Below are 26655 nucleotides of genomic sequence, written 5' to 3' on the forward strand. Positions count from 1 at the left end.
TCCCTCGTAAACTAAAGCTTTAGTATTTTTTTTCTTGATCCCTTTGCAACCCTGCACCTAAGCCAATAGCATTATAATCTTGTCATACTTCTGATAAGTCCCCAGGAGATGTTCTGAGTATAGATGTCTTTCCACTAGAGAATTCTATGTTCAGTGGTAAATGGTATCTTGTATAAATTTTAGTTTTTCTTTTACCCTTCCTGGGCTGGGCTCAGGAAATCTCGTCTCCTTCAGGCTAGAGCAGCTTAGGGCTCCTATGAGTGAGTGTATGTGTGTGCATGTGTGTGTGTGCGTGTATGTGTGTGTTTGCTTGTTTGTCTTAAAGGTATAGGCAAAATTTAGTCTTAACACCTGTAAGCCAGCACTGGTGCTGTTCTGTCCTAGAAATTTTAGCACTGCTCTGATACAATAAAACCTTCTTTCTCTCCAACTGGTTCAACTTCCGCATAGGCAGGATGGCCAGAACCTCTTCGAAACTTCATTGCTGGCCATCTGCTTGGGCGTCTCTGAAACAGAAAATGTAAAAATAATGAATACCAGAATGATGATCATATCATCTGAAAAATATATTTGCCAAATATGTAAAATTAACTTCTGAATTAAATTCAGTGACACATTATCTCCTATTATCACCATAGTCAGAATTATAGACCTTCAAACACCACACTGCATCTCCATATGGCACTACCAGCACCTGTCAGGGAGTCTATTTGCCATCCCTGCCCCCTTGGATTGAGGGCTCATCAAAGATGAGGGTTATGCGTTATATGTTTTTATGTCTAAAAGATTCTATAAGCAAACCAAACTGTATAAACAAGTTTTCTTAATATATAAGCACTAACACTTTCTCTTCTCTAGGAGTTAATAACACCACTTCATTTCATTCATCGATTCAATCAAAAACATAAGGCCATAAAGTTTTGCAGTTCTTAGAAACACGTTTCAAATCTGGTGCTAGACTTGCTAGCAAATACACTAAAAGAAAAATCACTTAAGAAATTATTTATTAAGCTAATATTTCCCATATGACTTTTTGTGCCTGAAAATGAACAGATGTCATGCCCCAAAAACTGAATTCAACATCAGAGGGCATGAATGATCTCAAGTCTGAGTAAATAATTGCAGATGTAGACACTAGCCCTAAAGTACAGTTTATTTATATTGACAAAAGGAGTAAATTTCTCCCCAGGACTCTGTCCGGCAAACAAACCTTGTGATTTACAAATAAAAGTGATGAAATGAATTATTAAGTTAGAGCAGCAGTAATCACTAAAATGCATTTCTCTGGAACGATAACACTAGAAACTGTTACTCCATTTATCAGCATGCCTGTGATTTTGGAGTAAGATAATAAATATTGAAGGCATTTTATTTCTAAATTTAGCTAAAGAATTTTAAAGTAAAAAGTGTTAAATATAAGTGTCGATAAAATGGCATTAGGCAGCATTTTAGATATGACATTTACTTTGTGCCATTCATTATTTATAACTATAAGAAGCGTTTTCTCATCAGGTAGGAATGATTACAAGCAATACTTTCTGGAAAAATACTATAGCACTGAGCAGGTTTTCTATGATCCCAGCAGACGGGGTAAAGGAGGAGTCTTGGAGCCCTCAGTGGCTTTTGCAGGCTTTTAGTGGGATTTACCAGGCATACGGCAGGCAGGGGTGCTGGGGGGCCAGGAGGCTGGCAGGGCTCTCTCATGTTCTCTCTGCTTCTCTGCTCTCCTGCTTGTCTGCTTCTGGTTCTCTTGGCTTCTGCTGGCATCCCCATGACGCCACCCTTAAAAGCCCAGTCTTAGCCCAGGTGAATCCCATCTACCTATGTCCATACCCTACTCCAGGTGCCCGCCATCAGGCATGCATTCAGGACCACAGGGTTCCATCATCTATCCTGATGGCAGGAGGGCAGAAAAGCCTGATACTTTTTACCTTACCCTACAAATATCAATCAATGTAATTATATTCTGCCTACTATTAATGTTACACATTGTCTATATAACATTGTGTGAACAAAATACTTAATACTTATTAGTTGATTAAATTTTACGAGGTAAATGAAACTAAATTAGCCTTACTTTCCCAAAGAAGAAGATAAAACAAGAGAAGGTTGAATGGCAAAATCGTATGTCTTCATTGGAACTAAAAGAAATCATCAATAGAAATACACAGTATTTCTAGGGAGATGGACACAGTAATTCATGGTTTGGGAAAAAGCCAACATGTTGCCAAGTTCACTATTTCTAATCCTATGTCAAGTTTCATTAATTACAACTGGGTTTCTCAAAGCAAAACTGCCTTATCCTCCTCTGCATCAATAGTACCACTAAGTCTTTGCTCCCATTCTCTACCTTTGCAAGGTCCACCTGGCCAGGAGGCCCAACTGGCGAGGCTATCCGAAGAACTCGCATGGATTTATAATACAACTCGTGTTATTGGTGACTCTTCCTTAAAAAGGAGAGCAGATCGTGAGACATTACAACCCTGCTTGTGAGTATTTTATTTTATTATGTTATGCATGCATTTCATGCTTTGTACTAGATGATGCATATACCTGAGCTTTTTTAAGATGCAAAACTCAACATGTATAATTTGCACAAAGTTATAAAGCTAGCCAATGAAAGAGTCAAGATCTAAAATGAAATGTCTTCCCAAAGTCAATTCCCCCCATTATAGCAATTAGCTCAAAATTGAGTGGTTGTGTACATAATACACCTAAAATTTATGAACATGGGTCTATTTTTACTTGTCTTAAATACATAACAATTTCAGTATTCTGTCAATAAGTTATAATTACTAGATTAATAATTCTTTGAAAGATTGTAGGATTATTAATAATTGTCATCACATACTTTGTAAGTTCCTCACAGAAAAATCCTCAAAATAGACACTACAAGAATGTTAGAAAGTGAAGGTTGCTGCTAACACAATAAAAAAATTATTAATTACATCTCTAAAAGAGAACTCGATTCATTACTCCTCATTATAAAAATAAAAAACTCCCCCAACAGTATTTAAAAATCCATGGAGTTCCATCTGTAAAGTTATTCAAGACTGATATTTTGTTATTGCAAAACTGTAAAATTATACTTAGTCCCTTAGTTTTTGACAGGCTAAAAGGACATTTTCCAAAATAATATCTTCAAATTTATAATGAAATCTAATGAATGTCATTTATTTATTTTTCTTTTTTCAATTTTTTTTAAACAATATTTGCTTCCCCCACCCCCTCAGATTGAGTCCCCATAGAATTTCCTTAACTGGAGTTTAAAAGTTTGGTTTGATTTTCACACTCAGATTTACATCAATTCCTTGATATCGCAAAACTAGCCCTAAAAATGTCAAAGAATAATACCTTTACCAACATTCTGCTTTCTTTCTAGAATGCTTTCACATATCACACATCAATTATATGATCTGAGATAAATCATTTGATTCTTCTCGTCTTTGTTTTCCCATCTATAAAGTGGTATCTAAGAGTTGTCTAAAATCATAGTCTCCTTATACTTGCTTGCCTGAAATAAATGACTTTAACATTGGGGGAAAATAATTATTTTTTAAAAAAAGACTCTCTGGTTCTTCAAGTCATTATTCCCTCTGCCTTCTGGCACCACCTTTTGGAATTTCTAGATTTAAGGAATATATATAGCTATACATAGATCTAAAATTGCTTTTCTATGTCAACCTACAGTTTCTCAGAGATTTCCTTAAACATGAAAACAATGGGAGTGTTTCCATAACTTAAGGAATGAGAGAATGTTTAGTTCTCATAGGAAAGTCTTGACTGCTGTTGCTATAATCAGATAATAGGAATATCTATGCAGCTAACAAAGGGATCTAGACAGCTGGCATCATGGCTGGCTCTGCCACGGAGTTTGATGGCTCACAACCTGGCATTTCTTTCTTCCTTGAGGCTCAGATATTACCAAATCTGTATTCGTTTTAAAATGGTTAATTCAAATTGTTACTGGAACTGATGGGGGTCATAGGGTCACTTGCTAACAGAGCAGGATGTATGCTGAAAATTGAAAAATTCAAACCAGACCGTAATGTTAATTCATTACAGAGATTCAGGATGTAAGGCTTTAAAATGTTACTGAGTGTAATGCGTGGGTGATCTCTAATTTCATTTCTGAGAATTATTTATGTGATTAATCACATTCAGAAGTAAATGTTCACATGGCTATGTTGGCACTGGGGTGGGCTGTGCAGGCAGGTATTCCTTTAATTACTCCTCAGTGCTATTAATTGAATAGTCATCCAGATCTGTCTCAATGGTCTGTGGCAACGTAATTAGCTAAAATATCCACAAACAAACCTGCAGGCTATCCCCACTTATCAGTGAACATGGTATTGCAGCTGAAGACCTCTCTTGCAGCTTGGAAGCAAAACAGATAGTGCTTTTGTTGGGGTAGATGAGCCCTTGAAAGGAAGTTATCATGCATAAGTGTGAAAGAAAAGGAACGAATTTTGATATTTAAGGCCCAGCTAGAAAACACCTGTGGTGCATGATGGCAATTGACAAGCAGTTGTTCCAAAATTTCTGGTGTTTTGTGCCGCTTTCATTGGTGATCAGTGAAAAGAGGATGGGCTGGTGATAGCCGACAGCATCGTGGTTCTGTCTCTTCCCAGCACAGGGCTTAGCGAAGTCACCTGTGTGCTTTGTTCCTAGTTTCTCCATCTGGAGATGGACTAGGTATTGTTTTCTAAACTTTTTTTTTTTAATTACAAAAACAAGCCTCAGTCACAGATCCTCTGCTCTCATGAAGCCTGAACAGCATCACACAGGGCTGGTTTCACTTACACACTAAGCCCTGAGGGAGACTGGAGATCCTATACCATTTCAGATCAGATTTTTGTAATCTATATAAATAAATTGGTGTTTATCAAGCTTGACCGTGCATACAAATCACAAGATATCTTGTTAAAATTCAAACTCTGAGCCAGTGGGTCTGGGGGGCTGAGTCTGTATTTCCAACAAGGTCCCAGCTGAGGCTGACACTGCTGATCCATATAACATAATTTGAATGACAAGGGTAGAGACTCTCTAATGTCTCCCCCAACAGGTGCATACTCTAAAAGTAGGTGGGGGAAAAAAAAAATACTGAACTTTTCTTCCCGGTGTTGCCAATGGATCTCCCTGAGAACCCATGGGGTATTCCTACATCTCAGTCAACTTTTCTTAGTGTTGAAGAAGTTTGACTCTCCAGGAAAAGTGAGGTTTATTCTTTCTCATACTGCTAAATACTGCCAAATTTGAATTGCAGATAAACAATAAGGATCTTTTAAAAATTATACCTCATGGGACATACTCTTACTAAAAAAATCAAAACAAAACTACTAGCTTTTTAACTTGAAATTCAAATTTGCCTGCATGTCCTGTATTTTATTTGGAAACCCTATCTATAAGGAAACACAAGAATTTGGGCTCCGGACAGTGAAACTTGAAACCTAATTAATACAAACTACTTCTGTTTGTGGCTGTGCCTCTTTGCTTCATGAATAATAGGTCATTTTTTTCCTTAAAATGTTTGATTTGTCTATCTTCTGGTGAGTCTTAAGAATTCCAGCACTTATGCTTGTGTGTAGCAAAGCCTGGGAGTCCCTTTGAACATTTCTACTAATCTGGTTTGGTTGCTTTTCGCATATGGAAGTTGTTTTATTATCTTACTGTTGTCTCTTTTCCAAACTTCGACTACTATTTGCCATTGGCAGCTGCTTTTACTCTAGAACTATCCTGTCAGCTGATCCTGAGAATTAGTTAATGTAACCAGAGTTGGACATGCCCAGGACGAAAATGTGCCAAAAGCATTGTAGATAACAGCTATATTCTGGGATTAAAAACCATGTTATTATTCATGTGATTTTATGCAAGTGAAAGTATTCTTAAAATACAAGTTAAGTGATTTTTCCAATGACTACTAAATTACATACTCTTTACTATGAGAAGAAATACCTTTTAATCATAGTTTGGTGGTTCTCAGACTTCACTAAAAATCATACACACCTAAAATTATATAATGTTGTAATGTCACTTCCGTAAAAAATATTTAAAAATAAAAATACTGTGTTCTAGGCCCACCTTAGTCAAGTGATAAAGAATTTCATTACTAAAACTTCCTAGGGTTAGTCAGATGCACAAGGAGGGTTGAGATCCACTGTCGAAAACCTTATTTCTCTTGATTCCAAATCTAGATCCCAAGTGTCCAATTCTGTATCTGAGCCTGTAGTATTCCTCTAGTCTGAAATGCAACTTACATCATCATCTTTACCTCTTCAAATACTATATTTTACATTATTTCCATTATTTCTGAATTTCTACCTATAGATTCGAAGTCACTTTTCATTCATCCATGCTGTCTCAGACATTTCCTGGTATTATTTCCCAATCTCTTTATTATTTCTCTATCAGCCACACTGTAGTTGTTTGTGTGGCCGTGTGCATATAGCTTATGTGTACATGGTCTGCTCTTCATCTATGTCTTTGGGGTCAACTATCACATCCTGTTTAGTGCTGAAATAGCTATAATGGTATAAAGAAGATATCTGACATGTGGAGTAGGCCCTTTTTGTAATATCTTCCTCCTCTGTTAAGCAACATTATTTTCAGTTGTTATAAAAGGAAATGAATTAAAATGTTGACCAGAAAGGAAGTGCAGACAGTGAAAAATCTTCCTATTAGCAACTTCATAGACATAACATGCTAGCAAAAAGCATTAAGGTAAAAAGATAAAATAAATATTACCATGCGAAAAAGGAAAGCAGAATGAATTAATTTTTGGAAAAAAGAAAACAGACACTGGAAGGAATATTACTTATTGAATAAACTCTATAAAGTTCAAAGAATGATTTGTTTGTTGAAACAGAACTGAAGTGACTCAGTTTGTTCCTTTGTCTTCACAACCACAGTGCTGTTAATATATGTATCTGAAGGTGTTATTTGAACATGGATATACGTAGTATCATGTGAGATGGAGGCACCACTAACCCTGAAACAAGTGCAGGAGATTTCAGACTCTTACGACCTTATTCTCCAAATGAAAACGCACAACCAGTTCTGCTGTTAAGGGTCCAGTGTATTACTGGGAGTTCTCTGAGTTAACTTCCATGCAGAAGACAATGTTTACTAAATGATACATTGTGCTCAGTTAAGTTTACACAGGCATTGTTATTAACAGCCAAAAATAATTGTCAACTCTTTAGAAGTAGAATAGCAAAAGCCTGTAACAATTTAGAATTCCTGGCACTAGTGATAATAAGATGCTAAGCTTAATATAGTCAGTTCTACTGTAATTTTGCCATTCTCTACAAACAATACACTCCCTTATTACCTGCACCCAGGGCGGGTTGCTCTCAATGCTCTACCCTTGGGTCCCCATAGCTTTGCCATATTGATCGAGCTAAGTGTTATATGCAAGGAGATTCACAATAGGTACTGTGTTGACTTGCAGGTACTTCATTGTAGAGTTTATGCTCCATTAAGGACACTAGGTCCAGCTTCCTGAGTGACAAGCTATCCTGATTTTCTTTTTTTTTCTTTTAACTTTAGCACATTATGATTCAATTTGTTGCCCCAACTAAGAATAACTGGTGACAGTGACTATTAGTGCATTCATGTGGGAATAATAGTGTTTAGCAGCCAACAAAATTACTATTTATGTACCTATATATAAAAGAGCACCAAACTAAATAATATATTTAGGGAAAATAAGATATTTGCTTATAAAAGTTTCAACAGGAACTCTAAAAAAACAGGATATTTGATTACTCACTATAAAATCAAGTATCCACTGCAAGTATTTGATAATTCAAGCTCTAAATTTTGAGGAAAGAGACATTCACTTGTGTTCAAGCTATTAGAGAGGGTTTTATTTTTTAAAAAAAGATTTATTTATTTATGCATACAAGAACTGGGGTATAAGCCAGAGGTGCAGGGTGGGGGTGAGAGGATTCACCAGAGACAGAGTGGGGAGCAGAACAGGCAGACTGACTGAAATACACTGCTGAGGGGAGCAGTGGGAGAGACAGGAGAGGTCTGTTGCGCCATGTGGGTCGGCTCCCTGGCGGGGAATGAACTTGTGCTATAGTGGCTGAAGATAGCTTGATAGTGCTAACCCCTACACCACCAGGAAAGCCCTAGAGAGGGTTTTGTAGGCAGACCGAATAAAGAGACAAAGGCCATAATAAAAATCATCATTGCAAGTGTTGATGCTCCTTTAGGACTCTGAGAACTTTCCACTGGTGCCTACTCTTAATTCCTGATCCTCTCCCTTTCACTGACTTTAACAATGGTGTATTCTCTTGGTCTGGGTTTTGCTGTTGTTCATTTATCCTCTTTTATTTGTTCCCTTTCCAGGTTGATATGCGCAAAATACTGACATGTCTAAGGTTTCGTTTTGAGCATTTGAATCTCTCCTCCCCATAACATTCTTTTGTCCTCTTGGTTTCCTCTGTTGTAGCTTTCAAATTTTCTCCCCTATCTGATTTTCCTTAACTCCATTATGTTCCTTCAGTTGCTTTTTTTTTGGAGCGGCCCAGTGGTGATTTGACTCTCAGCTTAAACCAAACATGCTTGAAATCCATTCCCTCATTTTCCCTCCTAAACTAACTTTGCCTTTTGATCGTGCTAAATCTGTTAAGAAAATCTAATCCCCAGTTCATAGATTTTGTACTTTGGAGTTATCTGTGATTCCATCCTCTTTATCCCATATATTCAATGAAAAGAATCAGGGCATCCTCCCATCATTACCATTAATTAGCTGTAGGAATTTTAGAAATTGCTCACTTTCTTGGATTTTGGCTACCTTATCTATAAAACAGGGATAAAATAATGACTGTTTACTGACCTCAGTGGAGAATTGTGAGAATCAACGACAATTGACTGAAAGAATTTTCAGATACAAAACTTTAAGTGAGGTAAAGTTTACTTCTAGATTTTGAGTCAGTCACATTCCACTCATTCTGTCAATATCCAAGTTCAGCTCTCAGCTGTCACTTTACAGACTGCTGATCCAGGTTTCTAGCTCTCCTCTTAGGGCTCTTTCACCTTCTAGTTTTCTCCAGGCAGCTTCCCCATCCCCATTTGCAACTTAAGCTTCATTGATTTTCACTATAGGATGAAGTCCAGATTTCATAGTTCTTCAAGTCTGTCACATCTAATTTCTAGCTACATTAAAGTCATCCCTAGAACTTGTCCACAGGTATCAATATAGAATCGAATAAGTTGATTCATCTTGCCTTTTCTTTCACTTTCTTTTAAATTATATTATTATTTTTATTGGAGTAACCTTGAATTATAACATGTTTCAGGTATGCATTATTGAGAAATAACATGTGTACATATTACATTTTCACCACTAAAAGTGACATTTGATCCTCTCCTTCATCCCTTTCTTGATTTGATGCTTTTGTAAAATTATCTTTCTTCCATGTGAAATGTCATTTCTTTTCCCCTTTGTTTAGGCTGTTGTCTAACCCTTTTTTAAGAATCAGCTCAACAATTATCTCACTAATAAAACTTCCCCTGAGAAATCTCCTCTTTCTTAGGAATTTTATAGTAATTGGTTGCAACATTTATTCAGTACTGATCATAACTTTGATGTTCCTTTTATTTTTATTGAATTCATATATGACTATTTGGCCCTGCATGTTTTTGTTCTAATTCTCCATATACATAGTAAGTTGGGAAGTATGACTACACATAAGGTGTACATGTGATTTACTGCCTTAGTTAGAACACTTGAGATAGCAGTGCATAGCAGAACTATTAATGATCACATCAGACAACAGACAGACACTAGGATGACAGTTTACCCTAGTTATAGCTCTCTATGGTCTTGGGGCATCTATTAGGTTGCATTCACTGAGTAGGAACTCTAGCTTTGTTTTTCCATAATGCATCTTGAAAAGTTTCCAGTCTTCTCTGATATTAACTTTAGTCCATAACGTCATGTTGATACAGCATTTGGCAGTATTTCTTGACTTTTTAAGCCACATTGCTACAAGAGGTTGTTTTTAAATAGAGTTAGATAGGCAGCTTACTCCAAGGAAAAATAATTTGCAGTAGGTGTGAAAACAGGCCAGTTCATTGTTGCAAAGTGACTTGGTTCAAAAAAAAAAAAAAAAAGACAAGATAAAGCTGGTCTGGTCGTAAATGCTCTAATAAAAGTCTAATGTGAGTGAGTGCTACTCTGTGCCACAATAGGGCTGGCTGTGTTTGGCAAGAGGTTGTTCTCATAAAGAAACTTGTTTCTGGGGCATCAATGTGTCTCTAAGTGAGGTCAAAGAAAAGCTGGCAAGTTAAGCTCTAATTAGCAGTGACCTTAGGAATGGTAAATATAAGCTATTTTCTGCCCTAAAGGGATTGTGTACTTTAATCCACATTTAATCACAAGATTAGGAAGCAACCCAATAGAATGATTTATGCCATCTATTTATTTGCTGATTAAGAGTAATGCTAATCAATCAAATGAGGATAAAAATAGATCTATAATTCACAGATATTTCATGACAAGTTAAATTAGTATATGTTTAAATGAAATAAAAGTTTGAGAAAAAATGTATGACAGCAAAGTTTACATATTTAAGGTGCTACTACCTTTTTTTTTTTAATTTGAGCAGCTTAATATTTTGATTTTGTAATTCTGGATACATACTATCTTGTGTCAAGTCAATTCAGAGATTGAACTACAAAATAATTATGACCTCGACATAGCATTAGTTTAGCAGGAAAATAAAAGATAGAAATATGTCCTACGGAAGAGCAATTGTGAAGTTCTACAGATGTATTTATCATTATATTTTCATACAATATTATAAGGACTAATACCAATGTTTAATCATTTCTTACTTAGGGTTTTCAGCAATATTCATTACTGTCATTCACAAAGATTCATGTAATTTCCACAAGAGCTTAGTTGAAAGCCCAAAACATTCATCCTATGATGAAGTACTGATAATCTCTATCATGATATTATGTGAACCAGGTTATAGTCATGGAAATAGCTCTAACATTTTAAAAATGAAAAAAAAAAAGCAATACAAAGCAAGCTGTCCAAGGTATACCAATCAGAACTTATAAAAAGATTGCTATTGTTCCACAATCAATGGTATTGAACTCAGCAGATATTATGATTTGTGAATTATTTAGTTCATTTGTTCTTTCCCTTTCTTTCATTTGAATAACTCATCAACAACATTTGCCTAGGAAAAGAGAGCAAGGAGGAAAGAAATAAATGAATCCCTCTAATACATACAAGAAAGTAGGGAGAGGAGATAAATGAATACTGGAATGTATAGAAAGAACTGTTCCTTGAAAGAACTGATCAAGATCATTCCACCTATTAACCAGTTAGCAGGGAAAGAAATCTAAATCTCATCATCTCTGGTTACTTGTCCCACTGAAATGCCATAGTGTATTCATTTTAAAAAGAAATATACAGTAAATTTTCTTTTTTTTTTTTTTAATAGAGGCATGCTTTATTTATTTGTTTGCTGGTTTGTTTGTTTGTTTTGTTTACACATGCACTGGGTACAGTCAGAAGCGCGGGAGGGTGAGAGAATTCACCAGAGCCAGAGCGGGGAGCAGAGCAGGCAGAAGGACCGAAGTACACTGCTGAGGGGAGCAGCGGGCGGCAGGAGAGGTCTGCACGCCATGTGGGACCCTCCTCTGGTGGCCGGGGAGCAGCCGGGGATCGAACCGGCGCCGCAGAGGCCGCGCGCAGTTTCGCAACCCAGCGCTCAACCGCTGCGCCACCGGGGAGGCCCCAGTAAATTTTCAATTATTGTAAATATAATATGCTAAGTCATTGGCAAGAAAAAAAATATACCCCAATATTATTGCTTGGTCTTTAAAAAAGTGTGTTTTATTTTGAAAAAGTCTGTGCGACTATCTTTAAGTGTGTAAAACATAGGTATTAACAGTCTGTAGCATAGCACGGAGTGCTCAATAATGTCTTATTATTATATAGCTCAACCATGGTAAGAATATCTATTCTGAGCAGTGGAAAGAGTCCCATCAAATCCCACTTATTTTAGTACAAAGTTGGAGTCATTTGCAGTATTATTAAGTAAACCATTAGAGAAAAATGCTCATAATTGAGTGAAATTAAATTCACTATCAGTTATAAACTTTTTACTAACGCATATTTTAAAATAAAATTTTGAACAGCTTTCCTTTCTTTACTGTGCTTTAATAGATTTCTCAGGAAGAACTCATAGGAACAATATTGCCAGAATTTCTGCAATGGTGAGTAGTTTACTGTGCTTGTTATACTGGAGGGTTGGTTTTGCTGTTTATATAATCTTAGCTTACATTTTTCTTTATTTTAATATAGTCAACTCATTTTCCACTGGCATAAAAAACTGCTGTCATAATTTGATTATCTATTCATATTGCTTTATAAGTGTTCTATTTTTTAAACACATAATGGATTTTTTTCCCAGTAACTTTAGTAGAATAAGTTTTAGTGTTGTTTGTTTTCAGTCATTCCTGTCAGGTACATAATGTGTTCTCTGACTATTTGGGGAAGATTTAGAAGCTTTAAAGATATAGTTGTGAAAAGAAGTCAAAGACTTGTACAACAAAAACTTCAAAAAAATTGTTAAAAGAAATAGAAGACACAAAAGAATGATAGTCACTTGATGTTCATGGATTAGAAGAATTAATGTTGCTAAAATGGCCATCTTACTTAAAGTAATATAGCCATTTAATGCAATACATATCAGAACTTCTATGATATTCTCTAAAGAAAAGGAACAAAATTATCCAAGTTTATATGAGATCACTAATATCCCTAAACAGTCAAATTAATCCTGAGGAAAAAAGAAAGAGTTATTACTGTGCTACAAGGTTGTAAATAATCAATACAGTATGATACTGGAATAAAAATAGATGCATAGGTCTGTGGAATAAAATGGAGAGCCCAGAAAGAAACCCATATGGAGAGCTGATTTATGACAAAGGAGTCAAAAGCATACAATGGAGAAAGGTAAGTCTGTAACACCATTCACCAAATGGTATTGGGAAAACTGGATAGTCATATGTAAACAAAATAAGACTAGAGCATTATCTAATACCACACACAAAAATTAATTCAAAATGGGTTAGAGATTCTTACACAGGTGCCTTACATTCACTTGCTACTGGAGTTGACCCATGCCTTTCCTACTTTCTGCCACTGTTCTCAGACCAGCCTACTGTATTTTCTTTGTTCTTTGTTCATCAGTGGTGATTATATGAGAGACATTAGGTATTACAGATTTGAATAAAATAAAAATGGGAAAAATACGAAATTAAATTTCAGAAAAAAATTGAATGTGAATAATTTAAAGTGCCCCAAATCTGCTTGGAAAAGTGTAGGAGAAGGAAAAAGAGGCAGAAGTGATTTTGAGTAGCATGAACTTACATACTATACCAGAATCTCTCAGGATGGTGTAAACCTTAGGAGAAAAGAGGGGGAAGTTGGAGATAGGAAAAACAAAGGGTTTATTTGTAAGTGTGAAATGCCAAGTGTGCATTGTTTCTTCTGTCTATTTAAAGATTGCATACATATTCAACTGTCTACTTTTCCTTAGACAGTTGGGAGAAAACAAAGAATAACACTTTGTCTCTGTGCCTCTGTTACTTTCTTGTGTTCCAAGTAACCACTTCTTGGCACAGATTTGTTTAAGACATTTTACATCCATTGTTACTTTCCTTATAAATTCCTTTGTTTTTATGTGGAATTTTAGATTAAAGGTAACCTGTGTGTGGCTTGGTGACAGGACCATGACATCTAAAACATTCCTCAATACTACCAACTTCCTTAAAAGATGAAAACAATGGTTTTTGTCTCTCCCCACCCCAATTCTTAACCTCATAAATAATTATATACTTTGGATAGAACTATAGTTTCCCTTGTGTTATCTGTGTTTTATGTTTGCACTTTGGGTCTCTAAAACAGTAAGATGTCTTCAATAACTGTAAGCATTCCTCTTTGTTTACTTCGCTATTTTTGTATTTTCTGAAACATATTAAATGTTGGAAAGGGTAGGAAAATCAGAATATGCTAGATTTACAGGAAAAGAATGACTCAACCACTTATGTAATGCTTAACTACCCTCTATGTAGTTCTTGATAAGGAACTTGCATGCTAAGATACCTCTGCTGGTAAGGAGCTCATCTGCATCTGAGCCTGAGTACCACCTCTGATTATTATAAAGCATAATGAGCCCGTGTCCATATCGTCATAGCTTTTCCCCAACTACCTTCAGATTCATTCTTCATATCTATCCAGAACAAGTCAGAAATCTTACATACACAGGAGAGCCAATTAAAACTGGTTGGGAGCTATTGTTATATGTCTATAGTTTTCTCTATATAATGTCTCTTTCCTTTATCCATTCCCAGTATGAGTTTCAAGTCTTTACTATTCTTTTGTTTTGTTTTGTTTTGTTTTGTTTGTTTGTTTTTTTTAAGATTTATTTATTTGTGCATACAAGAACTGGGCTACAGGCCAGAAGTGTGTGTGTGTGTGTGTAGGGGTGGGGGTGGGTGGGTGAGAGGATCCACCAGAAACAGAGAGCAGAACATGGGCCTACCCTGGTGGCGCAGCGGTTGAGCGCTGGGCTGCGAAGCTGCCCGCAGCTTCTGCAGCGAGGTTTCAATCCCTGGCCCCTGGGTGAGGGTCCCACATGGCGGCAGACTGCTCCTGCTGCGCTCGCTGCTCCCCTCAGCAGTGTGTTTCATTGGTCTGCCTGTTCTGTTCCCTGCTCTGTCTCTGGTGAATTCTCTCACCCTCTCGTGCTTCTGACTGTACCCAGTGCTTGTATAAATAAATAAATAAATCTTTAAAAAAAAAAACAAAAACAGGCAGATCTACTGAAATACACTGCTGAGGGGAGCAATGGGAAAGTCAGGAGAGGTCTGCTGTGCCATGTGGGTAGCTCCCTGGCTGGGAATTGAACTCATGCTTCAGCATCTGCAGATAGCTTCATAGGTTGCATCTTAACCCCTTGTGCCACCAGAGAGGCCCTTTACTATTCTTAATCATTCTCCTTAAACACATTTTAGGTTGATTATTCTCCTGTAAGTATGGGTGCAAATTGAACCCTACCACTTTATTCTTCATGAGCCAATGACACATTTTAAACTGATAGCCACCTACTAATAAATTTTAAAAATTGAGATTTTTTACTCAATATCATTTCTCCTTCAAAATCTATGCAAGGATAGCCCTTGGCACAGTCAAGTTTACAAAAAATTTATTTGAATACATGAATAACTTTCTAGTTAAAATATGCACATTATAATATGAAATTAGAGAATTTAGAAATAGAACTAATATTCTGATTCTATATTGCTTTACTGTATAATACAAGAAAAGTTGTTTTAATTTTGAATTGAAAGTTATTTTGTTTATATTAAGGAAAATTTTATATAGTCATCAGTGAAATAGAGCAAAATAATCTTTTGCAAATTAGAAGCACCTTTGTATAACAATTCTAGTAGAATTATCAATATAAAAAGCATGATTAATTTCATAAATATTATATATTTCTAGATTTTGATTTTTTTAGCTACCTAAGGCCATATTTCAAATTTTAATTTTCTTAGCACAAGTTATTCTAGTGCTACTTATAAGGTAAAGCATAATCAAATTACTTATTTTAGTTGTTTTGTATTTCAGCCAGAAAACAATTTACTATGTGTAATTGGTGGAAAAATAATCTTATAATAAAATAAATTCATATTATTGTGTAGCAATAATTACTGATAAATTTTCTATTATCTGCCGCCCAATAAAGAAATACGTATTTATAAACCAAACATTGTACAAGAATGAACAATGATGTAAAACATATATAAATCATTAAAAGAAATTATTCAAAAAATTATTCAACAGTTGGTACTGTAAACTGAGTACTCTTTTCTTTTTTTTTTAAGATTTATTTATACAAGCACTGGGTACAGTCAGAAGTACAGGAGGGTGAGAGAATTCACCAGAGCCAGAGTGGGAAACAGAACAGGCAGACTGACGAAATACACTGCTGAGGGGAGCAGTGGGCGGCAGGAGAGGTCTGCACGCCATGTGGGACCCTTGTTGGTGGCCGGGGATCTAACCGGCACTGCAGAGGCTGCGGGCAGCTTCGCAGCCCAGCACTCAACCGCTGCGCCACTGCAGAGGCCCTGAGTACTCATCTTCTCAAGAGGTAACAGAAGGAAAATACTGGCTATCCAAGACATATATCATGTACTAAAAATGACATTCAGGTGTACAGATGTATAGTGAATTGTAGACCTTGTAGTTTTTACTTATTTATTTTACCCATTAAGAGGTTTCCTGTTAAGATTCACTCTAACTATCCATCCATCTATCTGTATGTATGTACTATTCCAAACTGCAAGTTAGGAAAAGATAATTAAGAAGAAATTGGAGCAGATAACTCAGTGAAATATATCAATTTTATCCAATATTTTTAATAATTCTTTTCAATGAAGGAAAGAAAAATCTTTCATTAAGTTAGAAATACTATTTTAGTTCTAGGAATTTAAATTAAAATACATTAGCCAGAAGAATAAATTAAAGCTAACATCTATAAAACACAATCTCATTTGGTGATTACATATGTAAGGGAATCACCAGAAACTTAACTGACATCTCAAAAATATTCAATTATGTATGTGAATAAAAATCTAAAGCATTAGGACAGAAAGTAAGGAAAGAAAACCACCACATTCAGTATCTTTTTAAAAGCAAACCAATTTTATCTATATTTTCCTATAATTCAGGAAAGCTGCCATCTAATAAAAATTTCCATTTTGCATAATCTTTCCTTCATCCTAACAGTTCATCAAAAGTGAATACCATCACTTGCCTCCTCTGAGAAGTAAAAATAAAAAATATTTTGTTTCAATGAATCATTTTACCCTGTGAGTCTTTTTTACAACTGAAATAAAATGAACACCTTTAGGGCAAAACTCAATTATAAAAAAAAAAAAAAAAAGCAGCAACTTCAGGGCAAAATAAGATTCGTGGGCCTATGAAATGACTTCCCCATTTACTGTATAGGTTAGTCATCAGATCATGCCTTCCTGACTCCCAAGTGCTATTCATCTAGCAGCTGCGAAGCAGGATGCCAAACTTTTAGTAAACACTTTTCTCTCCCGAGCAGCAGCCTTTGAATCGCTGCCTGGCTCCATTCCCCTGGCTTCTTTCCTGGGAGCATTTGTGATTGCCAGGAAAAGTTGAGGGCCACAGCTGCCTGTCTCTCTTTAATCATATTCTCCATGGGTCCTTGTTATCCACAAATATTTCTTGGGATGGGGAATCCCTTGAGTGGCAAATTGCTCAAAAGACTGTTGTTACACCCGCAGTGTCCCAGCACTACCCACAAGGCCAGGATGAAGGGGCCTGAGTTCAAGTCTCCGCTCTGGAATTGTCACATAAAATGGTTTCACCATCCTGGGTTTCTCATCTACATTGGACTTCGACAAAGGCGTAGAAGGGGAACATCCTACGTAAGTTCTAGAAACAGGGTTCAGTTGGTTTGAATTTATCTGGAATTTATCATATCTAGGACTGTGCAACTGGGGTACCAGTGATGCCCACAATTACAAAAGAGCAAAGAATTATCTTCTGGAATGCTTACTTTGGTGAACAATTAGGCAGAATCTGTTTTATATCGAGCAAATATGTCTTGATTATAGAGTATAATGCAAAACTTTTGCAGAATAAAGTATCTGAAGTCCCCAGTTATCTACCGCGAATGACATTTCCTTAGGGTTTGATATTTTTATCCTAAAAACGTGTATGAGTTTTGCATTATATTCTATAATCTGGCAATTCTCTTCTCTTTTGTAATTCTGGGCATCCCTGGCAACCCAGTTGCACAGCTCTAGAAATGATAAAGTCCAGATAAATTCAAACCAATTGAGCCCTCTGTTTCTGGAACCTAAGTCAGATGCGTCCCATTCTCCTGACATGGAACACTTGTCTCTGATGATGTAAATGAAAACATGGGCATAAAGGGCCAATTAAACCTAAGTATGGGGTGGGGTTATAATTTACTTTACCATCTAGGATTCCTGACCCTCCTCTACTTCTCTCTTGATTTAGATATTTCATTTAGTCACATCCACTTAGTGCTCCATACAAGGATGTATCTCCAGATTTTAGCTCCCATATCATCTCATTGCCTTTCTACAAAGAAGACATTTAAAATCTAAAGTCCACATAAACAGTTTGTATGTGGAAGAATGCTTATAGAAACAAACTGCGTAATAGCTGCTGTATATTTTCTGCAAGAACAAAGCATAGTAAAAGGCCACTGTCATTATTATTATCATCACAAAAATTAGATAACAATAGCTACAGAAGTTGGTATACATCTTTGGACAATTATTTTGGCCTTAAATATTAAGTGCCTTTAAACTGTTTCTTTCCTCTCATTTGGGAATTTGTGCTAAGTATATAGGTCTCTCCTGAGACACACATCTTCAATATTTTTACATTCAATGAATACAGAAATTCCTTTACCCTCAGAAAGGCAGCACAGCCTAGTGACTAAGAGTAGGTCTCTGCAGAGCCTGGGCTCAAACCCTCAGCACAAATTGAATAAAAGCATGATGTTGACAGGTTACTTAAATTCTGTTTCTCAGAATCTTCATCTACAACATGGAGATCAGTTTAGTATTTCAAAAATCTTTGGAGAGTAAATAAGGTAATAAGTGTACATCATTTCTACTTGTGAATTTAATAAATGTTCATCACTACCAGTAATATGTTCATAATAGGCACGAAAGGAAAAGAGCCCCAATGCTCCACAACACAAGATTGATTTTAGGAAATCTCCTATGTCGACTAGAGGGCAAAGTCATTAAATTTCCTCACAGTGTACACACAGTCTAGTACAGGAGTAACTGTGACAAGTGTTTACTGCAATTTGGACTTCAATGTGAAATGGGTAAGATACACATTAGGTTATGTTTTTCATGTCACTGAAACTGTTAAGTGTTTTATGGGTGTGTGCACAGCTTAATGGGTAGTATGTGATGCACTTTACATTGGATGCAGCCAGTCTGTAGTAGGTGGAAATATTAATAAATTAAGGACATTGAGATGAGGACATTATCCCCCATAATTTAGGAGGGCCCAGTACAACATGGGGCCCTTACAAGACAGAAGCATGGGCATCAGAGTTAACAATAGAAGATGTAATGACAGAAACGGAGGTTGGAATGATAGAAGGAAGAAGCCAAGAGTCTCCCCTGAAGTGTTAGAAGGAATCAGCCCTGCTGAGACCTTGATGTAGCCCAGTGAAACTAATTTTGGACTTCTGATCTCCAGATTTCTAGATAGTGAACTGTGTGCTGTTCTAAGTTACGAGGTTTGTGGTAATTTGTTACAACAGCAATAAGAAAACAAGTCTTAAATCTGGTGAAAATAAGGTTCTATTTTGACTTCGAGGTGCATGTTGGGCCCTCATTGCTCTCAGAATAAACACCTGGCAACATTCAAAGCAATCAATGTAAAGCTATAGAATAAATGTTGAATGGCATATACAGCCATTAAAATGTTGTTTCTATAGAGTTCATAATAAAATAGAAGATGTTATTTGAAGCAAAAGAATATCAATCTGCAGTTCAGTGAAATTATAATTATGTTCAATGGGAAGTATCAAATTATACATATAAGAATTCCAGAAGAAAATAAATCAAAATATTAATAGGGATTGTTTCTGTATATAAATAAAACTAAATGACTTTAGTTTTTCTTCCTTTTACAGTTCTGCATTGTCCACATTTTCTATAATGAATAGTATCACTTTCATAATCGAAAAAAGCATATCAATTTCATTTAAAAGGTACACAGCAGTATAATATAAAATATAAAAAACAATTTAAATGATATTGATATACTCACTCTCTTTCTGCACCAATAACACTAATTAGTAATTTAAAACCTTCACATTCAAAGGTCTGGCATTTCACTAACTGTGCAGTCATCACGGGTCTGTGTTTTGATTTTGCAAACATGGGTTGCCTTTAAAAATAGTAAAGTTATGATTATTCCCTTCAAAAATCATCCACCGACCAGCCACTGTGAACTGCATGACAACAGCAGGGAGTCAGAAGGGAGTGATTTCAGCAGAAACTGGCAATTGATTTAATGGAAAGGAAAAAGGAAAGAGAAAAGCCGGAGAACTTGCAGAATACGTTTGTCGCAAAGACGAGAGTTTTTCCTGGCACTATGGCTCTTTGACCTTGGAGAAATCATCTCACCAGTGTGAGCCTCAGTCTCTTCCTCTGAGTTATGATGCTATAGAACTAAATGACCTCTAAGATAGCTACGCTTTCTATAAATACATGCATGTGTTTATATATACACAACCACCTGCTCCCCCGCCCCCCACCCCGACACACATAGGAACATATAGTCTGATTATAAAACGATGAGTCAGAATAAAAATGCCAATGACAGAAAAAAATGCCTAGGCTATACCACAGTCTTACTCTGTATTCAGGAATTACAGTGACCTTATGTGAACTAGGTCCTTTACACCATGCAATTTGCCACTAATACCACCATCATGAGATATTTCACAGAATCTTCTTTTTCACGATGTCAGAAACTACACCACATAGTGGATTAAAAGGCTCAAACATATAAGGGTTGCAGCAGCAGGCAGATGTCTAGTTAGCCATTGAAGATTTACAGCTTGTCACTTGTCAGTATTTTGAGGAATGCTATCCTGACCTCGGGAAAGTTTTCTACATTCATGAAAATCAAGCATATGACACCATTTAATAACAGTGCTCCATATAAAGGCAATGCTTGATAACCTCTGAATTATTATATTAAACATGGAATATGTTGTATGTGAAATTTCAATTGAAGTTTCAAATATTTTAGGATATGTATTATCTTTTTTTTCCTCAGAAAGTATTAATAGAATATCTCTTATTTGAAAGAAACTTTATTTTTTCCCAAAACCTAAGGAATATATAAGTCTGTAGGGTAGAATAAGTCATATACATATTTATCTCCAGTGCAAGAAAGGAGTTATATACCTAAAAGTTATGGACATATTTGTATGGATAGAATTGCAGTGGGAAAGAGAGATTATGTCCAGGCATCCAGACAGAGAGATGGTACAGTGAAGCTTATGGGGTCCATGGCTTCAAAGGCACTTTGGGCCCTCAAGTCAAGAAGTGAGATAGAAAGGGAGGTCTTTCTTGATGGAGAAAACAGAATGAGCAATGTCTTGGTGGCAAGGAGAACTTAGAGCATGTATGAACAAGAGCAAAGAGTGAAATTCGAAGGTACTGCCAACTCTAGGTTGAGGAGCCATAGGACAAAGATTGACAATAGGGCCTCCCTGGTGGCACGGAGTCTATGTTCTTTTTTTTTTTTTTTTTTTAAGATTTACTTATTTATGCATACAAGAACTGAGGTACAGGCCAGAGGTGTGGAGGGTGAGAGGATTCACCAGAGACAGGGTGGGGAGCAGAACAGGTGGTTCTACTGAAATACACTGCTGAGGGGAGCAGTGGGCAAGACAGGAGAGGTCTGCTGTGCTATGTGGGTTAGCTCCCTGGCTGGGGATCAAACTCATGCTGCAGTGGCTGGGGATAGCTTGATAGTGCTGTGACTTTAACTTCTGAGCCACCAGGGAGGCCCCTAAGTCTATGTTCTTTACATGAAGACACTACACTTATTAAACACTGTGCTGTGTGTGTGTGTGTGTGTGTGCATGACTATACATTTACGTATAAATGTATAAATATACACATATTATACAAAATGTTGATGGCACTTACCATTATCTTATTGTTATATCTATTAGTTTATAGCAATAGCTATACTTTTTTCCTGGTTTGTGAGTGTTTTGACAGCACACCACCATATAGCATCATGTACCCAGTCAATACTCAGTAATTGTTGATTAATTGATTTAAACTAAGTCCTTCAATCTCTAGCATATGCTACATAGTCTTCTAGGATCAGCAGGACAGCTGGTTAATACACTTGATATAATAGGACAAAATAGGATAGTTTCTATTTTTCATTAGATCTGCTATAGGCAAGATAGCTTATTTCTTTCAAAGCTCTTAAGATAAGGTAACTGAACTCATCATATGAGGGTAATCCGTCAGTAGGTGTGTGTGCATGCATGCCAGCTCACAACCACAAAGTAGAGAAATCATGTGCTAAATATTAAATACAGGTGGTGTGAGCAAACGGGTAGAGTTCATGACCCAGCTTTGTTTTTATGTATTGTACTTGACACTCACCTCAATAAAGAAGATGCTGGCTGCAGACGTCGGATGGTGATACATATAGACTGTCACAAGAATGGCTGCTGCTATAATTAGGACCAGGATGAGAATTCCAACAATGAGGCCTGCATGAAGGCTCCCTCTTTTCTTCTCAGCTGCACTGTCATCTGTAGAAGCTGGAAAAATAGCACAGCTGTCAGGACACTCATGAGGGCCATCTTAAGTTTGCTTAATTAGAGAGAATTTTTATTTATTTTGTTTTTTATTTTTTTTAATACAAGCACTGGGTACAGTCAGAAGCGCAGGAGGGTGAGAGAATTCACCAGAGCCAGAACAGGGAAACAGATCAGGCAGACTGACAAAGTACACTGCTGAGGGGAGCAGCAGGCGTGGCAGGAGAGGTCTGTGCGCCATGTGGGACACTTGCCGGCAGCCGGGGATCCAACCAGCGCTGCAAAGGCTGCGGGCAGCTTCTCAGCCTAGCGCTCAACTGCTGCGCCACCAGGGGAGGCCCTGAATTTTTATATTTTTTTAATAAAGTACCATTAGATTTCTTTTTTACTTCCTGTTCAAGCTTTATTTTCCATGGCACCAGTCTTAGATATTATTGCTCCTTATTTGGGCAGTGAAAAATCCATACTATTAATGATTAAAATTAATTTATAATTGTCTCCTAATTTATAATTCAATAGATAGAATATCCTTTATCTTAAAAGTATCTTAGAAAATCTAAAACTCTAACTATATAATAAATTTAAGATTGATTTTTTTTCTCATTAAACTACTGGAACTATTACCAGTGGAAAAATTGATTACTTTTTGACAGCTCACTTCTCATTTTCTTTTGGAAATTTCACAGGCATTTTCAGAAGGCCTGTTTGTGAGTTCACAGAATAATTTTCAAAAGCTGTTTTAAACTGAAATGTTCATTGAAAGTGTAACATATGGATGCTAAATGACCCTCAAAAAGTTTTATCACTACCTACAGGGAATGGACCATATATGAGAATATTCCAGAATGCCACAGACCAGTATCATTTTCTCTTTTACTAAGATGCTTTCCACTTTAATACTGATTTTTAGAGACTTAGGAAACAGAGGAATTAAATTTCTAAAGCAATAACTCTCCAACCCAAAGTCAATCAACCAAAAAAACTAATCTCTAATGTATTTTCTTGTTCTAAAATTCTGCAGCCTTTGATGACTACTCAGGCATTTAAGGAGATCTTTCTAAATGATATGCAGCAGGTAACTTTATCTTAGTGTATAATATGGCTGCTATTTTTGAATAACTAGAAAATTCTTTAAGACTTAATGAAGTTCTAGAACAGTAATTTCTAGTCCTTTAATACCAATTAACATCTTGGTTATTTTTAACATTTGCCTCAGTGGTTTTTGGTCTTTTTAACCTAATTTAATAAACACGATTTATTTCTTTAATTTTAATTATTTTTGTTTAAAAAACAAACATGGCTGCTTATAATTGTGCTCAATAGGAAATAACAGAATAGTACAAGAAGTAAATAAACAAGAAGTAACATTCAAAATCCTAAAGTTTTTCCTTTATAATAGAAATTTATTAGTGAAAGAACTTTACTACTGCAAATAGCAAGTCATTATATAAAAATTCATTTATAGAGAGGATTCTGGGAAGATGGCAGAGTAGGAAATATCAGGAATTTGTCTCTCTATGTAGACAATAACTGTACTGGCACAATCTATCTGACACAGATATCCTGGAACTCTGAATTCTAATGAAGCATGCTGATGAAAGGTTTGGATTATAAATTCTGGTTAATTTCAGTCAATTTCAGCTCTTAGTACAGTGAGCTGCCCAACTTCCACCTCTCTGTCATGAGGCAGGAAGCTAGAAATTAGATGACAGATCAAGAACAACCAAACCACAAAATATCAAAATTTACAGATTGCAGGGAAATCAGTGCAAAGGAGAAATTTATAACTATAAAACACTGAAGACAAGAAATTTCTTAAATGCACAACCTAACTTTGCAACTCAAGGAACTAGAAAAAGATCAAACTCTACCCAAAGCTAACAGAAGGAAGAAATCATAATTAATTTGTCTTACTAAAGTATAAAAAAAGTATATAAAAACAATTAAAAAATTAAAGAAATTTAAAGTTGGTTCTTTGAAAAAGAAAAACAAAATTGAAAATCTTTACCTAGGACAAAAGGAAACAGAGAAGATTCCAATTATAAAAGAAACAGAAATTACTATCTACAGAAATAAAAAGGCTTATGAAAGAGTACTATGAATAATTGTATGTCAACAACCTGGATGACTTAGATTGAGATGGACAAATTCTGAGAAGCACAAAACCTATGAAGATTAGAGAAGAAATAGAAAGTTGGAATAGACCTATAACCAGCAATCAAAAATCTCCTTGCTTAAATTGTATATTACTTAGCCTTAAAAAGAAAGGAAATTCTGGCATATTACAATATGGATGACTTGAGTATACTGTTATTATATAAGCCAGTCACAGAAAGACAAATACTATATGATTCCACTTATATGATGCTTAGAGTAAAAACCATAGAGGCAGACAGCAGAATGGTGGTTGCTAGGGACTGAACAGAAATAAAGGAGTTTCTTTTTAATGGGTATAGAATTTTAGTTTTACAAGATGTAAAGAGCTATGATAGAGATGCCGACACAATATTATGAAAAAGATTAATACCACATACTGAATTATATGCTTAAAATATTATGATGGTAAATTTTATATTTTATGTATTTTGCCACAATAAAAAGTCTAAAAGTTCATTTGCATGTGCAGTCATATTTGCATTAACGGTATCAAATCAATGACTAAAAAAGGCTGGCATTATTTTTATTCTCACTTAAGAGGAAGAAACAAAGGCACAGGGAAATTAAGAAATGTGTTAGTGACATAAAGCTATTAAGATGAATTGGGACTGATCTCAGATGTCTGTACTCTGAGTCTGTGATCAATAACCCCTCAACACTGAGCTCTATGTATTGATACTTCCTCTTCTTTCCTGTTGTGAGTTCTGAATAAAGGGATATTAATTCAAATATGGTTAAAGAATTAACATTGTGCTTCCAAAAGGGCAGAGGCTGTGTCTGTGCTGTTACTTCCTGGAATAAGGGCTTAGGTCTGTGTATGCTTTTATATGCACTTATATGGAGACAGGATGAAGGGAAGGAGGGTCAGAGATGGAGTAGGAAAAAAGAAAGAAAAATAAAGCTTACAAAATTGGAATAACCACTTCTCCAATAAAAATAAAATGAGGTTATAACAAATTACTTAATCTGTCTGGCCTTCAGTTACTTTATCTCTGCTACGGCATTGCTGTGAGAATTAAACATTTAATACATATCAAGAATTTAACCTAAGCTTATAAGTATATAGCATATAATAAGCACTTTATTAATACAATGATTATTACATTCTTTATATGAGGCAGATTACGACAAATTACACTATTAGATTCGTGACACTATAAACTTAATATTAACTTTTATTACTTTTAAATGTTTGGCTTCATTAATAAGTATGCATATATTGTTGCATTTGTGTACTTGCTTTTTTGTTATTTTTGAAGGAATATAACACATTACTTTCATGGATTATTTAAAATACTGATTTAGATAAAAATGGAAAAAATATCTATTTGAGTCAAGAAGGGAAGCCTTGACATTTTTTTTTTTTTTTGCCTCTACGCACAATTCCATCCATGTAGCCCTCTGTTTCTCCTATCCTCCTCTTCTTTTCTATAATTCCATCATTCCTTCTACCTACCCATCCATCCAAAAATCATCCAGTTCTATTCTGGGATTAGCAGTCTTTTATAAGCATCACTCTATTGATTCTAAGATGCAGCTTTGGGGGTGTGGGTGTGGGTGTGTGCACACACACAGGATGAGGGAAAAGGCAGGGCATTTCTTTTTTTTTTCCAGTATTAATGATGTCTTTATTAATTTGCCTCCAACATGAGAAATAAGAGAATATAAGCAGATGGGACTACATCAATCTACAAAGCCTCTGCACAGAGAAAAATTATTGCCAAAACAAAATGGTAGACAGTTGAATAGAAGATATTTGCAAACCATATCTATGGCAAGGGTTTAATATCCCAAATGTATAAACAACTCAGTTTATACAAATAAAACAAAATAAAATAAAACTCAGTTAAAAAATAAGCGGATAGTCCTCCCCTGGTGGCCCATCGGTTGAGCGCTGGGCTGCGAGGCTGCCCACAGCCTCTGCAGCGCCGGTTCGTTCCCTGGCCGTCGGTGAGGGTCCCACAAAAAAAAAATTAAAAAAAAATTTAAAAAAAATAAGCGGATGATATACATAGATATTTCACCAAAAAAGTTACACAGCCAGAGACATATGAAAAGATGTTCT

At 35.8% G+C, this 26655-nt stretch overlaps 1 protein-coding gene across 3 annotated transcripts in view; it reads right to left on the reverse strand.

Annotated features, from left to right (window-relative positions):
- Window positions 1–389: 389 nt before the first annotated feature.
- The window catches only part of PLXDC2 (plexin domain containing 2), a gene marked incomplete at both ends in the record, with an annotated part of 380548 nt that continues 354282 nt past the window's right edge, over window positions 390–26655 (reverse strand). For all 3 annotated transcript variants that reach the window (XM_084254370.1, XM_084254369.1, XM_084254368.1), the window contains 2 exons: window positions 390–506; window positions 22276–22436. In XM_084254370.1, coding sequence (XP_084110496.1) covers window positions 390–506; window positions 22276–22436 — 278 coding nt within the window. The remainder of the gene's footprint in view (window positions 507–22275; window positions 22437–26655) is intronic.

The sequence above is a fragment of the Talpa europaea genome (assembly GCF_964194135.1).
Source record: "Talpa europaea genome assembly, chromosome: 14".
NCBI classification, from domain to species: domain Eukaryota; kingdom Metazoa; phylum Chordata; class Mammalia; order Eulipotyphla; family Talpidae; genus Talpa; species Talpa europaea.